The sequence below is a fragment of the Zootoca vivipara genome, chromosome 5, assembly GCF_965207765.1.
Source record: "Zootoca vivipara chromosome 5, rZooViv2.hap1.1, whole genome shotgun sequence".
Taxonomy (NCBI): Eukaryota; Metazoa; Chordata; class Lepidosauria; order Squamata; family Lacertidae; genus Zootoca; species Zootoca vivipara.
In genome coordinates this window covers 2,837,745-2,855,449 of record NC_142588.1, presented here as the reverse complement: position 1 = coordinate 2,855,449, position 17,705 = coordinate 2,837,745, and the positions used below count along the sequence as shown (strand labels likewise).

The window sequence follows — 17,705 nt, the reverse complement described above, 5'->3', positions numbered from 1 at the left end:
ACGCGACCCTTGATCCAAAGAATGAATGCAAAAAACAATGTACTGCAGTCAATCAATCAATCAAGATGAACTGGGTTCCACACAGTCACATAACCAAAACAAAAAAAGTAGCAAAAACAAAAAAGCAAAATTAATAGCAAAAACAGATAGACCTCAGCGAACACTCAAGTCGGAAGCATAATACGCAAAACGGAAGTGTGGCACTCAAAACAGAGCATGTTCAGCTTCCGGAAAAAGTTTGTAAACCAGAACACTTACTTCCGGGTTTGCAGTGTTTGGGTTCCAAGTTGTTTGAGTACCAAGGCATTTGAGAACCGAGGTACCACTGTATTAGTGAATTCTTGGTACTGCTTCTGAAGACAGTTCAAAAACCAACTGGTTCAAAATGTGCCCACCCAGCTATTGGAACACATTACACATATTATTGTGTCAGGTACACTGGTTGCCAGTGTGTTCTGGGCCAATTCAAAGTGTTGGGGCTGACTTTTAAAGCTCTAAATTGTTTGGGATGGGTTTATCTTAAGGGCCACATGCACCTGCATCAACCTGCCATCCCATACCTTAAGATCCATTTTGGGGGACCTGTGGAAATGCCAGCTGTAGCACCAATGAGGTTGGTGAAAACATGGAACACGGTCTTTCCAGGAAGTGTCTGCTCAATTATGGAACTCTTTTCCAAGTGGGATCAGGCAAGCCCCACCCCTTGTTAATGTTAAATGGGCCTTACAGGTTTTATCATTATGGGCTTCAGGTGCTACTCTAGAAAACTGGGTGAAGTTGGGTGAGTTACTTCTTTCTCTGGAATGATGCCTATATAATTATTTTGGATAAAACTGGGCATTTTAAGTGTTTTAAATGGTTTTATTGTTGGATTTTAAGCATATGTATTTGTATATCACTGCAAACAGCTTTAGTAGGCAATTTTGCCTAAAAAGAGGTCTAAAAGCCTATAAAATAGTTAAATAAAATAATCTGAAATACTACCAAAGTTAGCATATGGTTAGCTTATGGTTGTAGCATAAGCATGAGCATAAGCAATGAGCATAAGCATACTATAAGCAACGATGGGCATCATTTAAATGCATGTGCACTTGAGTCAAGTGCCAGACAGGCACACAATGGTAGGAACTCACACTAATCATTTTAAAGTGATCTCCTAAAAAGCAAAATAGAGTAAACATTAGACACTGATTTACCAAGTGCTGGAAAAGTTGAGGTTGTTCATACAGTATTAGGTGTGCTCTGCCTACGCAGAATAATCTCCAAAGCTCATTGCTAGCAAGTGGGACTATTTGGAGTAGAAAATGCACCTGAAAACACTACGTGACCAGTTCAGAGCACCCTGTGTCCTGCCAGTAAAGCAAGTCTTTGGGAAACACAAAGCCCAACATGCACCTGTCAATCGGTGGTGAAATCCTTAGAGTTTTATTCAGATGTGCTTTGCTAAAGGACTAAAGGTGAATCCTTTGGGAGGAAGGGTGGAATATAAATTTAATACATAAATAAGAAATATGTATCACATGACAAAAAAGAACCAATCCATGGAAGGAGGAAGGAGGAAGAAGTGTCCATGGCATTAGTGAGGAAAGTCCATTGTTCTAAATAAAAGCGACAAGTGCAACAACAACAAAAGAAAGGCGCCTCCCACCCCCATGATAGGAGTATTGGAGGAAGACTCACGCAGGTGGGCTGGGAGCCGGATGGCCTCTTCCTCCATCCTGATTGCTCGAGGCACTGGGGCATGTAATGGTGATGACGAGGAAGTATAAGTTGGTACAGGACTCACGGGAGGGGTGTATGAAATCCTTTCCTGCTGTGATGGATAAGAAAGAACAAATAGAACAATATGAAGTTGGGGGCAAAAGATGATGAAATAAAAAGGAACTCTGTGGCAGAGAACTGCAGTCAGATAATAAAATGTTAAGTCTACGAATATTGTTGTATTATTTCTATACCATCCTTCATCTAAGGATCACAGAGCAGTTTACAATATAAAAACATAACATAGTAACAAACGATAATAATAACCCCCCTCTCCACAAATGCACAGTTTATACGGCCACAGGTGGTTTACTTAGCCAAAGGCCTCAGAGCAGAGGAATGTTTATGTCTGGCACTTAAAGATATACAGTGGAACCTTGGGTTATTGGGGGGGGGGATCCGTTCCAGAGGCCCCGCCACAACCCTAAAATGATGCACATCAAAGCGCTGTGTCTTTGCACACGCAGCGCAATTTAGCGCTTCTGAACATGTGCGAGCGGCGAACCCAGAACTAACCCGTTCTGGTACTGCCAGGTTTGCCATGGACGTTTTCTAAAAAATTGTTGCCCCACAAAATAATAGCCTGGTATGTTGTAAATGGGCGCTTTCATGTAAATCTGAAGAGACGTGCATGTCAGGCCTCTTAAGGCTATTTGTAAGTGTAGCAGTGCACATAGCTGGACAGAGGATATCACATAAAATAACACATGTTGCATTTTGTTACTAAATTACTTGTGGAATTCTAGCACTTTGGGAGAAACATTTTCTCAATAGTGGTCTATGCTTTACACTTAACAGGAAGGTCCAGTAATGACTGAACAGTGCAGTTTGTTAAGTTTCTTCCTTTTTGTGTGTTTTCAGGTGTCACAGTTAGCTCTCCTCTGGTCTCACACCTCCAGCATAGTCACAGCAAGCGCTCCTGGTGAATCCCCTTGGGGCTTTCATTTCAACCATGTCGCCTCACAGCCGCCACAGGTTTGGACATGTCATGAGAGAGATGTCTTTGCCTTGGCCTTTCTATGGGAGTTATAGGCTCTGGTCTTGCACTCTAGGGAGTTGCTCACTTGATCTTAAAGGGAGGAAAGCTACTCCCACCTTGGATACACTCGCCCCAATTCAAACTGAGTCCAATTAAAATTTATATAGCCCCATGGGCCTCAATTTTTCAAACCAATCTGTGAAAACCCATTCTAAAAAGGGCACTTGTCCAAATTAGTCAATTTAACTCTATAAGGGATCATTCCTGCTAAATCAAAGCATACACATCTTCATGGATCTGCTGTTTCATGGATCCTGAAGCTCCTTGGTAAAACGAGTTAGGGAAGCCTGGCAGAGTGCCATGTGGAACAAAGAAATGTGGTCATAAATTGATCTAATCTAAATATTGGACTAGGCAATAGCCTGATCTATTAGAAGGCATGTAGTGCATGAGAATCCTCCATTGGTGTATAAGCAATAAGACACTATACATTAAGACATTATACATTAAACATAAAAACAATGGCACACAAAAATTGTCCCCCCTTGTGGAAATAACACACTACCAGGCACATTTCAGCATTCCTACATAGTAACTCATAATACACACAACATACAAATAATTCCACACCAGTTGCATATCTTGAGGCAATCATGTGATTTTGAGACAATTCTTGCTGCTTTTACATATCTCTTCAATCCTAGGGCACAGAGTCTTGAGGTCAAAAAGAGAGAAAATGTCTTTATAATTCAATTTCCCCCCTTTGTCATCCCCGCTCCCCGCCATGGGGAGGCGCACCAAGGACCTCCACCACCGCAGGGAGGTGCGGCAAAGCTCTCTGTCACCCCAGGAAAGTGCAGCACACCCTCCACCAGCGTGGAAAGGCGTGATGGGGCCCTCCGCTGATGGGGATAGGTGTGGCAGGGCCCTCCTCCATCATGGGGATGCCCGGCGAGGCCCTCTACCACTGCAGATAGGCACAATGAGACCCTCCTCCACCACAGGGATGCCCGCAAAGTCCTCTGCTTCTGCGGGGAGGTGCAGCAGCCCATCGCCACTGTAGATACAGCATGATATAGCATGATATATTGAGATACAGTGATGTTTAGCTGGCGATATATTGTGATACTGAAAACCAGACATCGCCCCGCTCTACTCATTGGCAGCCAGTGCAGTTGGACCTGGATTAGTGCTATCAACTCAAACCATCTTGCCCTGGTGAGCAAGGTAGTTGTACGTCTTCAGTGGTCGTCCCACATATAATGTGTTGCAGTAATCCAAGCTAGAGGTTACAGAAGCATAGAAGGCAGATTAGGCTATCCTCAGGCAGATTGCATTGACAACACAAAAGCAGCTCTCCCCTTATCTTTGATATCAAGATTCTAAAGAGCCACTTAAGAAGTTGTCAGGCAGAGTGAATATGCAAGGGGGGAAGCTGAAGGCTGTCGTATTTTTGCATAGCTGGTGTGTTCAGAACAAAGCAGCTCTAAGAGATTTCAAGCAACCAATTTAGCTTTGGGGTGAACAATGCCAGCTTGCTTCTGCAACTCCAGCAAAACCTGCTCAGTGTTTTCTCCAGTGTTCTCCCTCCTAAGACTGCTAATCCTATGGTTAATTTCCCTCCAGAAACTCTTGCAAGGAAACAATATTAATAATCTACAAGGTGGATGCAAGATAGCATGACCCCATCCATTACCCGGAAGTCTGCAACTTTTTAGTGCAAATAATCCATCAGCACTATCACAACTTGCTCCAAATATTCCGGACATTTTTGCACCGTTTATCAAATTATTGGAAAAAAACTCAATTTCTCAATTCATTTCCTCCATTTAGATTTTATTTTTATTTATTTTTTAATTCTACCACCTCAAGCTTTTTTTTGAATAATTTTTTATTCAGCTTTTGAGATACAATAAAAATAAAGATAGAAAAAATGAAAAAATGAAAATAAATGACAAGACATTAAGAAATTAAACAATGATCAAACATTAATAACATAAAATAATCATCAAAACAGAACATAAAAACATAAATGATACCCCCCTTACCCTTACCCCCACCCCCCCACCTTGTGATAACTTCCAGCATTTTCTCTATTCCAGTTTCTGTTTCCAAATTCTTTTGTATACCTTTTTCTCTCGTTCTCTTCCATTACTGTTTACAATTTCTTGAGCCCTTCACCTATCTGCTAAGAGATCGACATTTTCTACAATTTTTGCTTTGTATTCGTTAATTTTTTCCCAATCCTTATCAATTTTCTGTTGTGATATCCCTAATTTCCTCGCCATATTCTGATATCTTATCATTTTAGTTTGCCAATCCTCTACCTTTAAAATTAAATCCCTTTTCCGATTTTTTGTGATAAGAAGTCTCTCGGATGCGGTTGCATACATTACTAGACATCTGTCTTTTTCCTTAATTTCCTCACTTAACATTCCCAGCAAGAACATTTCTGTAACTTTTTTAAACGAGCATTTCAAAAAAAAAATCATCTCTATATAAATCTTTCCCCAATTTTTTTTTATTACTTTGCAGTGCCACCATATATGAATGTACGAGCCCACCTCCTCATAACATCTCCAACACTTATTATCACTCCCTTTATATATTTTCCCCAACTTTGTCGGGGTTAGATGCCACCTGTATTGCATTTTCATTGTTTTCTTTTAGATCATAATTTGGTGTGAAATTTATATCTCTTGTCCATAATTTTTCCCATTTCTCTATCATTATTGGTTTCCCCAGTATTGGTTTTACCTACCGGTAGTAACCACCAGCTCTTTTGACAACTTCCATGAGCTCCAACATCACTACCACTATTCCTACTTATTAGAGTTTTCAAAGCTTTATCAAAGTTCTTTATAGCTTCTCACCACATACATTCCAACTCACTATGCCTGAATCCAGACTTAGCATAAAAGAAAGGTAAATGACCCCAGGGCAGTTAAGTCCAGTCAAAGGTGACTATCGGGTGTGGCACTCATCTCGCTTCAGGCCAAGGGAATCAATGTTTGTCCACTAACAGCTTTCCAGGTCATGTGGCCAGCAGGACTAAACCGCTTCTGGCACAACAGGACACCGTGATAGAAGCCTGAGAGCGCAGAAATGCCATTTACCTTCCCGCAGCAGCGGTACCTATTTATCTACTTGCACTGGCATGCTTTCAGACTGCTAGGTTGGCAGAAGCTGGGACAGAGCAATGGGAGCTCACCCCGTTCTGCAGATTCAAACTGTCAACCTTCTGATCAGCAAGCCCAAGAGGCTCAGTGGTTTAGACCACAGTGCCAGCTGCGTCCGTGCGCCCTGGCTTCCGTCGTGGTGTTCCGTTGTGCCATAAGTGGTTTAGTCCTGCTGGCCACATGACCTGGAAAGCTGTCTGTGGACAAACGCCGGCACCCTCGGCCTGAAGCGAGATGAGTGCCGCACCCCACAGTCGCCTTTGACTGGACTTAACTGTCCAGGGGTCCTTTACCTTTTACCTAGCATAAAATGTGTATTGTTGTGTCCCAATTCATTTTGGGGCAGCAAAAACTTTTTCCTTTTCCTTCAGGCATGCTCACAAGCATACAGTTGGAGAACCTGCAGCCATCACAGATTAGATCTTCCTTAGAGACCTTTCACAGTTTACATGGCAGTTGAATTGTGTATGTGTATGTGTGTTGTGTTGTGTTGTGTTGTGTTTGTATGTGCACATACACACACAAAAGGTCTGTTTGTGTCAGAAATACATGGGGAGCATGAGAGACATAAGTTTTTTTCCTACAATCAAGCAGCATATAAATTTTATGAATTTAATAAATAAATGAAACAATTTTTTAAAAATCCTTCCAGTAGCACCTTAGAGACCAACTAAGTTTGTTATTGATATGAGCTTTCGTGTGCATGCACCAGTGTGGTGTAGTGGTTAAGAGTGGTGGACTCATAATCTGGTGAACTGGGTTCGATTCCGCACTTCTCCACATGCAGCTGCTGGGTGACCTTGGGCTAGTCACACTTCTCTGAAGTCTATCCGCCCCACCCACCTCACAGGGTGTCTGTCGTAGGGGAGGAGGGGAAAGGAGATTGTTAACCTCTTTGAGACTCCTTTGGGTAGTGATAAAGCGGGATATCAAATCCAAACTCTTCTTCTTCTTCTTCATCTGAAGAAGTGTGCATGCACACAAAAGCTCATATTGATGACAAACTTAGTTGGTCTCTAAGGTGCTACTGGAAGGAATTTTTTTATTTTGTTTCGACTATAGCAGACCAACACGGCTACCCACCTGTAACTATAAACAAATGAGACCAAGTTCTCACTGCATAAAGTTCTCATTTTATATGCACAAGCTGCATATGGACGCTTCCATGACAACATGCCCCTCCATACAAAGCAAAAGCAACCCCCCCTCCCCCTGCTTTATAGAAAACTAGATGCCAGGTCAGTGACGGTGCTTTACCCTGGCATTCTATGATGTGTAGGAAAAATTTGTTTCATTTCTGGTGAGGAGCTTTCAGTCATGTGAGCAGACACCTGCAGTCTGATGTGACACAGCCTGGACACAGGTTTACAACCTCGGTGAGAACTGGGCCAGAGTGTTTGGTGACAAAAATAACTGGTTTGCACTATAATGAATGGAGCAAAACAAAAGTCTAAAATGTGTAAGCTGACCGTTCTTTGGGAAGTGGAAGTGGAAAATAATTCCCATCTCAGTTGCAATGGGCACAGGGAAGGAGTTATGAGAATTATAATGGAAATATACTCGAGTCTAATGCACACTCGTTTTTTCAGTGCAATTTGGAAAGAAGGGTGCACATTAGACTTGAGTAAATACGGCACTTTGCACACCATGCAAGCGGGAGTTTGCTTGGTGCTCTTTTGCATTATCCAGGACTATAGAACCGAAGCAGAATATCATTGGTCTGAAGCTGGATCCTAAGCCAGAGAGCACTTCTCAATATGTACGTGTTCGGGCCTTGAAAACATCTTAAGGCTCAGAAGGGAAAACATCCAGAAGATTCTATATTTAATATGTGTCACCTCCAGGTAGGGCTGGGGTTGGGGGTAAAATCCTGCCTGACACTCCATAGTACCACTGCCGCCAGTTAAATTAAACAATACTGAGATAGATGGACCAAAAATCTGCCTCAGCATAAGGCAGTTTGCTGCATTCCTTCCAGAAGAATTTAAGAGCCCTGCTGGATCAGGACCATCTAAGCCAGTGTTTCCCAATCTTTTTTCCGACCTAGCCCCCCCCCCAATGGATGGAACCAAGGGGGCATAGCTGCCAAGTCTCCCGTTTTTCGCGGGAAACCCCCGGATTTTAATCCGTTTCCCGCTGTTATCCCGAATAGAAAAAAATCCCGGAAGTCCCCTGGATTTCCTACCTGCCAGGGAGGCTCCATTTTGAGTGCCGCTCTGCCCATGTCTGGGCACCGGAAATCAGGCAGCGCCGGCACCAGAAGTTGCTTCTACGCATGTCCGGATGCAAAAAGGAGCATTAGGCCTTACCCACTTTTGACTGGCCAAGCGGATGGCCAGTCAATCAGATTTTTAAAAATTATTTTTCTTCACTTCTCCTTTGTAGCCACCAAGCCTCGTGCTGTGGCCCCTCCATTCACGTGATTTTCACCTGTGGCCCTCTTGGAATATCCGGGGGGCAGGGGGAATATGGGCCCAGTTGGAAAACACTGATCTAATCTTACAGTGGCCAGTGAAATGCCCATTGGAATGCTTGCCCAAATTCAACCCTCAGCAGCTGGTACAGTGGTACCTTGGGTTACAGACGCTTCAGGTTACAGACTCCGCTAACCCAGAAATAGTACCTTGGGTTAAGAACTTTGCTTCAGGATGAGAACAGAAATTGTGCTCCAGCGGTGCGGCGGTAGCAGGAGGCCCCATTAGCTAAAGTGGTGCTTCAGGTTAAGACCTCTGGAATGAATTAAGTTCTTAACCAGAGGTACCACTGTATTCTGAAGCAAACAGCCTCTGACAGCTCTCATGGCTATCTTCTACCTCACCCTATTCTACCAGTCCAAGCATCCCTGTCATCTAATGCTTTTCCTCTATAGGCCACAACCACCCAATTACACAGTCTTGGCTGCCGATGTATGCAAATACAATAAAATTCCTATACAGAGAGAATTAGTAGGTCAGGTTCCCTGGCATGCTAATTTCTACACACATGAGCATCCAGTCATGTGAGCTCCCACCTGCAGCCTGAAATGGTGTAGTAAAAAAAAAAAAACTTATTGACTCAGTATCGGCCACTCCCACCATTCCCACCATGCAGTGCACAGAGAATGGAGCATGGTGTTTGTCATGCGCACATATTTGCAGCTAAGGGGCAAGGGTGTGGAACTGACTGATTAGTAGAAAAGACTTGGATGACAACACACTTGGGGTGGGGTGGGGTGGGGTGGGGGAGAAGAGCTGTTCTGGCATGTGAGAGGAGACAAGTTTACCAGCCCCATGAGAACTAGTCCAGAGGCACACAATTGCAACCCGTCCTGCTGCACCAGCCCATTTGCCCTATTCAAGGCATTGCTTCCTAGCTCTGAGAGCTCCTGGGATAACTCAACTGGTAGAGCTTGAGACTCTTAATCTCAGGGATGTGGGTTTGAGCCCCAGATTGGGCATTGCAAGGGGTAGGACTAGATGACCCTTGTGGTCCCTTCCAACTGTACAATTCTATGGTTCTATGAAGAAGAGAGGTCACAGGACTAAGGGGGAGCCCCAAGCAGCTGGTAAGGCAACAGGCTGTGTGCATGACTTTTGCTCTCTCTTAGGTCTTGGAATCAGAGATAACATACAACATGAAAGCAGTGAACAGCATATTTTAGGGTCCTAAAAAAAAACTTTGAAAAAATAGGATTGTAGTTAAATTACACAGAAAGACCAAACACAAAATAAAAGGCCCAGCAACAGCAGCTGCATGAACCATAACATTCTCTCCTATTATGGAAGACAACATTCAGCTTTATCATATTCGTCAGAGGTTTTTATTGCATCATAAATATCAGCTGATGATTATTGTCCAGGCACTTGAATCAGTAATTATATATTTTTTTTTCCAAATTGTGGCGTATTAGGCTGGAACATGTGTTTTTTTAACTATCAATCTTTTTAGAATGAAAAATAAAATTTATAAATTCTGCAAAAAGGTGCCCTGTATTATTTATGACTTGATAGTGTAAATTTGATGTGCAAGCTTCCCCACAATGGCAACCCCCCAGCATTTACTCTACCAGGTTTCCATTGCTCTTCTGCAGTTGTGTTATCATCAATCTGACTGCGGCTAATGAATCTGTTAATGTCTTTAAATCCTACTCCTACAACCCCTCAAAGTAAGTCAAACAGTGAAAGTAGCATTAGGTTTGGGTTTTAGAGTTGTCTGCCCAGTTTGGAAATTGATCTCCTTGAGTAACTCATGCTAAAAAATGACAACAGCTTTCAAAAGACAGATAAATCACCTTTTCACCATAATAAGTGGCTTTTTAATCAAAGAGCTGTAACTCTGGTATGACATAAAAATAATTCCTTAAAGTACACCCACCACAGCTCTCAAACCATTGTGAATGATGAAGGATATTCAGGTTTAAATGCAACTTCCCTGGCTTCAACAGATTTTGAATGCTCCCCCCTGCCCCGCTTAAAAGAAAGAACAACTAATTGGAACAAACTTCTTAGTCACACAACTGTTCCTCTAAGGCAGTGGTTTTCAGACTGTGTTTCTGGGAATCCTGGGAATTTTTTGCATGCTTAAGGCTTTGTGTATAAAAAGTTCAGTGATGAAAGAAACCGTCTCAGCTCATGTCAGGAAACAGTGTGGTCCAAATGCCACGACCAACATGGAACATGAATGGAGTCTCTGGGCCAGATTCTTATGGAAGAGGCAAGGGGAGATAGAAAGGTTTCTCTAAGTCCAGCCCAACCAGGTAAATCACCTGAGAGGCCAAAACTCCAAGGAAATCCACCTCAGCTTTGTTGAAGCTTTGGGTGATTCTCTAATTTGCTCCTGCATGTTCTGGCTTCTTTTCACCCCTACCAATTATCCTTCCAGTCTGCCCGATTTCTGAGGCTCAGGGATAGAGCCTGGGGGCCAAAGGGGAGCCAGCAGATGGAGTCTGCTGTGTAAAGGTAGAGCCTGGAAGAGGCAGAGGGTGGCACCTGGTGGGTCCAAGAGCAGGGCAACGCAGTTCAAGGTAGAGCCTGGTGGACATTGGGGCACAGTCAACAGCAGAAGCTCACAGGGAAACAAAATTCCCTGGCTCCTTAATTGTATCCCTCTCACTCTAAAGGTTTTGCTCCTTTCTCCTGAAAACAAGATGTCCAGAACTCTGAAGGTTCAGCCCAAGTTCAAGAGATTGCTTTGACCGTGAGCATCCATGTTTCAGCCCTGCTCCTTTCCCAATTGGACTTCTCACTTCATAGGCCAGCATGCAACTGAATCTGCTTGCAGTGACCATGTTTATCATAGAATCATAGAGCTGCAAAAGACCCCCAAGGGTCCTCTAGTCCAACCCCCTGCAGTGCAGGAATCTCAACTAAAGTATTCATTACAGATGGCCATCCAACTTCGGCTTATGATGGATAAGACAAATCATGAGTATACCTACATACACTATGGGCCATTATTCCTGTGCTATATTGCTACCGGTATTCACTCCTCCCCCCAAGAGAGATAAAACTGCAGTATGACACAGTGGAGTTGACATATAATGAGACTTGTAGTTGCACCTGTACCTTTATGTTCACAGAATGTGGCTGGAGGATTCGTTTAACACACACACACACACACACACACACACACACACACACACACTCTTTAATGTTGGTTGCAAGCTGGCAAAATTCTGTGAATGCTCGTGACATTCATCTTGTTTGAGCAATAGTTGTGGAACCAGTTTTCATTTATTTTTGGCAGTTTTCTCTCTCAGTCCTCAGACTCTTGTCAAGAGCCAGGACAACAGAAAGCAAACAAGCATTAGAATTTCTTAATACTAGTTGAAAAAAGCAAAGCAAGGTTATTGTCTGCAACAAAATGCCAATCATAAACCTCAGCTCAATATAGCTCAGAAGATACACCACTCAGTATAATCCATAAGTTGAGATAAGAATCCAGGTTTAATTATTGTTATAAAATTTACATTGGTTGCTCAGCCCACTTTTGCCGCAACTGGTCTGTGGCCCCCATTAAGTTGCCCAGAGGTGATATTATAGTATGCAACCTAAGAACAGAGAAGGGGTAAAGATGCTCACAATTCCTCCCTTGTGAGTGGGTAAAAAAGAAAGTTTGGTAGATAAATTAAAGGCTAACAAATTAATTATGGCAGAAGCTTACATGAACACCCTACATCAGATGTATTAACAGTTTTCCTGAGACATGCATATTTGTTTTATAGATTTATAGCCAGAAGCTATTGATGTAGTGTACAGTAATATAAAATGAGATCAAGTATAATAAATACGGACTCTATAAACAATTTCTGCAATGGTACGATCAATATTCCATAATATGGCCAAGTAACACTTCAGGAAAAGCCTTCATAAACAAAAATGTCTTTGGTAGCTGCCTAAATATCAAGGCAGTAGGCACCTGTCTAATTTCAGCTGCTGATGCCAAGGGGCTGGAGCCATACATTCATAATACTAGTTGAAAAAAAGCAAAGCAAGGTTATAGATAGATAGATAGATAGATAGATAGATAGATAGATAGATAGATAGATAGATGACAGACAGACAGACAGACAGACAGACAGACAGACAGACAGACAGACAGACAGACAGACATGTACCCACAACTCAGGATAATACTTCATGCATATGATGAAGTTGACAGTGATCCATGGAAGCTTGTGCCCTGATCATTGGCCACGCTAGATGGGGCTGATGAGAGCTGCAGTCCAGAACATTTGGCAAGGACCATGACAGCTACCCCTGTTTTAAATTAATTACGTTACTATAAAACTCACACCTGACAATAAACGTGGTCTTTCTTTAAAGTTTTATCCCACTCAGTTCTGAAGGTTTGGGAGTTAAAAGCCAGGAAACACATACACTCTGCAAATCAAAGCTAGGAACAGAGGAAGCAGGATGACACCAAGTTACACCATTTGTTTGTCCATCTGGACTGCCTGCATTGCCTTTTTAGGCCCATGGGGATATTCAGGTAAGTGCTGTGGGCATCGCATCACTCCCTTGGGTTTTTCCCTCCCCTCAGAAGCTCTATATACTTTTCAAGGAAGAAAAAATGAACCACCCTCACCACAATGTGGGCAGCGACAGGGTGGGAGTCAGAGGCTTTCTGAATGACAGGAGGTGACATCAAGGGCACAGGTGCCATATTGGCAACCTCTACTCTACTCTACTCTGAGAGGCGGACAATTTTCCAGGTGTCTCAGGCGGAAGTCCTTCTCACCACCTGCAACCTGACCTTTTTAACAGAAGATGGCACAGGTTGAACCGGGGACCTTCTGAATGGAAAGCATGTGTTCTATCACTGAGCTAGCCTTCCATGACATTTTAATGTAAAAGGGGGGGGGGCTTCACTGAATAGTCACAAAATTCAGTTCTTAGCTAAAATAATAATAATCCTCTAGCTCCAGCTTCACCACCACCATCAAAAGCAGTAGGTAACAACAAATCTTCCAGATGTTTTGGTCCACATTTAGGCAAACCTACAACATTGAAGGAATTGCTTAATTGGAGGGCAGTAACCAAACTTTGGCTTACCACTCATGGCTTGTTTATGAGAAAAGGAATCCACAAGCACCGCTTCATAGGTCATGCTAAGCTAGTCGCTTTGTTTGTTTCCCCTGACCGGTTAAGTAAGAAGTGGGCAAAACTGAGAAGTGGGCCAGCACACTGGGGCACCCGGCTCAATAAATGAGGCCAATGAAACAATCCCAGAAAGTAACAGGAAGAAGCCGGCCAGAGTGGCAGGGGAAACCCAGCCAGATGGGCAGGGTAGAATTTATTATTATTATTATTATTATTATTATTATTATTATTATTATTACTCCCACTATTATCTGGTCTAATCCTGATATTTTCCACTAACAAACGATTAGGACCCTGCCCCAACTACATAAAGCACACCCAATACATGCAACCACTTAGTTCTGCAGGGATCCAAACACAAATTGCCAACATGGGCCCCCCAATCCCTACTGGAGCCCAGTGGATTGGTACCCGACTGTCAACCTTCAATATTGTGTTTCAATGTTGTAACCCACCCTGGGCATTTAGGGTGACCAGCAGGTAATAAACTCTAAACAAAAATAATAGTACTAGTAGTAATCCTTTGCCCCAACTATGGTTCTGGATCAGGGAACCCACTCCAGGAATTGGAATGTTGGGGCGGTTCCCATTGAAGTGAATGGAGAATTATTTTTTTCCTATGTAAATTGCTAGTAGGGGGCTGCAGATCTGAACTGTGATCAGACCAGGAGCACAAAGGGACCCCCATGTCAGTTTAACATAGTTTAGCCCTCCATCTAGCCCTGTATCAGCTTCCTATCTTGTCTTCACAATATAGTCCTCCATTCCACCTGCTCCTGCCTTATTCGAATCCTCAGCCACTCTCTCCCGCCCAAGCACACACAGAGACAAGGGACTCTCAAGAGGGAGGCTGGCACAGTCCTCCCCTTACTGAGCAGAGGACAGGGCCCCTCTTCCTGCCCACAACTGGATGAAAGAGGTTCACAGCTCTTTGGCCTCTGCTCTTGTCAGCAGAGTCACTGCTGTGTTGCCCTAACTCAGGGTCCCCAAACTAAGGCCCAGGGGCCGGATGCGGCCCAATCACCTTCTAAATCCGGCCCGCGGACAGTCTGGGAATCAACATGTTTTTACATGAGTAGAATGTGTCCTTTTATTTAAAATGCATCTCTGGGTTATTTGTGGGCCCTGCCTGGTGTTTTTACATGAGTAGAATGTGTGCTTTTATTTAAAATGCATCTCTGAGTTATTTGTGGGGCATAGGAATTCATTCATAATTTTTTTTCAAAATATAGTCCGGCCCCCCACAAGGTCTGAGGGACAGTGGACTGAAAAAGTTTGCTGACCCCTGCCCTAACTTCACGCAAAACATGGTGCTTGTTAAAAATTGGTTGTTGATAAGGGCATAAATATTCTCATAAAGGAAGTTCCTTTTCAACAAGCAAACTGCATTTCTCAAGCCATGCCAGGACTGAAACAGTAAAGTCTCTTTACATCCAAGGTATTGTTACAAAAAGGTCAGATAAAATCATGGGCCAAAGTTTTAGGCCTCAGCCATTTAGGAGGTCACTCTGTTCTGACACACCTACTTCTCTGGACAGAATTTTCCTCCACAATGATTTGGACTTTCCTATCCGAGAAAAAAAAGACTTAAAATGTCCCACTAAGCCCCAAGTTTAGGAAGGTTTTTCTAGTATTTTTACATGCCTTTTACAAGGAACAAAATTAAGGCACCAGGCATGCAACTTTCATTCTAGAATTTAAATTTCAAACATATTGCCTATTAGAAAGCATGTAAAGCTTCACAGATGTGTTAATAGCAGGGGTAGGCAACCTAAAGTCCATGGGCCACAAGCGGCCCACATGCCGCCCCCGAACCAAGTCGCCCGCTCAGTGAGTCCCCACGTGTTGCGCTAAGCTGCCGCAGCGCAGCACGAGAACTTCCTCGGTGCTGGAAATCGTGTCTGCACATGCTCAGACGCCGGAAATTGCATCTGCGCAAACGCTGGAAATAGTGTCTGTGCAGATGCTGGAAATCGCAGCCATGCGCGTGTGATCCAAGCCACAGAGGGATCTCCGCTGGAGTGAACTGGCCCAGGCAAGGTAAACCTTGCTGACCCCTGGTTAATAGGGTTTGGATTCACTCTTTCCCCAAGGATGACCCAGTAGCACCTGTGGCATCCATATCACATTTCATCTTCACAACTATCCTTTCAAGTAGAGCTAAGAGGAGAAGGGGAAGGGGCAATCTGGACTTGCATTTCAGTTCAAGGTTACTGTGTATATATTGTATATCATGCAGTCTTTACTTCCTTATTGTTCTTCCACAAAAGGTTGCCAACCAATCGGGGGAAAACATACCACAACCTGCCCCTGTCCTTTTAACCAGCAGAAGCCCATTCTCCAATATGTCCTCAAGCTATTGGTTTGCACATGCATGTCTGCAAAAAGCAAAAACAAAGGGAGGGTTCTGCCCCAATAGTTCTCTGTAATTACACCTGACAATCCTGGAAATTAAAGGCCTTGCAGAGCAGGTCAAAACTGGACTCAAATGTCATACAACTGTGTAAACTCTTTAGAATGCAGCATGTTCATTCTGAGTGTTCACACTTTACTGCTGCTATATATGCAGTTTCTCCACAGCTCAAAGGCCTCAGGTTTTAATGTTTCTTTCTTCAGACTCAGACAACGGGGATCAAACAGGTTGGAATGTCCTTTGCCACAAAACTAGAACACTGAAGCTCAGTCAATACGGTGGAAGAATGGGGTGTACACTTTCTCAGTGGCGTAGTGTGGGTTGCTAGCGCACAGAGTCACGTAGAGGGGTGGGTGGGGATGGGAGGGAGGCAGAAAAACAGACGGAATACGCCTGCACATTCAACTGCCTAATGACACCCGAGATCACAGCCACAGAGATAAGAAAAGAAGAGCCATTCTGTTGTCTGGAGAGGTCACTTCCTCATTCACAAGAAGAAGCTGTTTTCAATAGAGCCCAGCGATGGAAGCACACAGCTGTATTGAGGCAGCACCGGATGTTGAAATTTTGCGCCCCTAACAATTTTGTGACCAGGGCAACTGCCCCTGTGGCCTCCCATGCTATGCCACGGCACTTTCTTCAATCAAAACAAATGACACATACTACTAACATGTCAGAACCTTCCTAGAGAAGTTTCTCGTGACCACTTTGCAAGTTTCTCTTCTGCTACCAAATCAAGAATTACTTTCTCCACCTCTCACTCCCTTTTAGTCAAGAACTTTTTGAACTCATTACTTAATTTTTTTGTTGATAGCAGTATTTTTTATACTGTTTGTCTGCCAGATTAGGCACCTTGATTGAAAAAAAAAATCAGGTATCAGCTGATAACTGAACATTTTAAAATGTGGTATACAATGGGTGAGCGAGAACCTAAAAATAATCCCTCTCTCTCATTTACACTCACTCTTGCTGGACTCCTATCTCCCATCAGCCCCAGCCAGGATGGTCAATGGCCACCAAGCATGGGAACTGTAGTCCAAACAACTTGAGGGCGACAGGTTCCCCATTCCCTACCCTGCAGAAGCTCCTGGAATGCACAGGAATAATGTGAGATGGGATATAGAAAGCTGCCAGGTTCTCTGTTGCTCTCTGTATACTAGCTTAATGTTCTGAACAAGAGCCCAGGGTAAATTACTGCTTAGGGAGCACTTAGGACATCACAGGGCCTGACCTGGCTTACAGAGTGAGTGAGTGAGGGAGGAAGGAGCAGCACTGGAAAAGGAGGCAGGAATTGTAGCAGTCTTCATCTTTCAGCTTCATAACAACTCTGGTGTAGCTCATGCAAAGAGTGGCCCAAGAGCATCCTTGCAGCTCACCAGGATTTGAAGGTCTCCCAAGTCCAAATCCAGCACAGTAGCATTTCTGTTTATAGTTAGATGCGCTTGAGTTCCTTGAGGAGAAAAAGTGGTTGGTGGTGAGAAGAAGAAGAAGAAGAAGAAGAAGAAGAAGAAGAAGAAGAAGAAGAAGAAGAAGAAGAAGAAGAAGAAGAAGAAGAAGAAGAAATATGTGGTATCTAATCACTTATCCATAGTACTCGACAGTAGGGTTGTCAACTAACCAGAAAAAATATGGGCTGTTTGCTACTTTGCCTTTGACCAGAAGGTTGATCCAGGGCCAGCTCTTCGTAGACCCCCGGTGGCGCAGGGCACCATGGCGCCGGCCCGCCAGGAGGGCGCCGCGAGCTGCGCCCGCCCGCTGGCCGGCCGGTCCGCTGCGCAGCTGCGTGTGGCGCC

The 17,705-nt window shown here is 43.7% G+C and overlaps 1 protein-coding gene across 2 annotated transcripts in view; it reads right to left on the bottom strand.

Moving 5' to 3' along the window:
• Positions 1-17,705, bottom strand: part of ETV6 (ETS variant transcription factor 6) — a 121,150-nt gene that overhangs the window by 71,761 nt on the left and 31,684 nt on the right. The window contains exon 2 of one of the 2 annotated variants that reach the window (XM_035137312.3): positions 1,681-1,813. In XM_035137312.3, coding sequence (XP_034993203.1) covers positions 1,681-1,813 — 133 coding nt within the window. The remainder of the gene's footprint in view (positions 1-1,680; positions 1,814-17,705) is intronic. The other variant, XM_060275160.2, reaches the window with a different exon arrangement.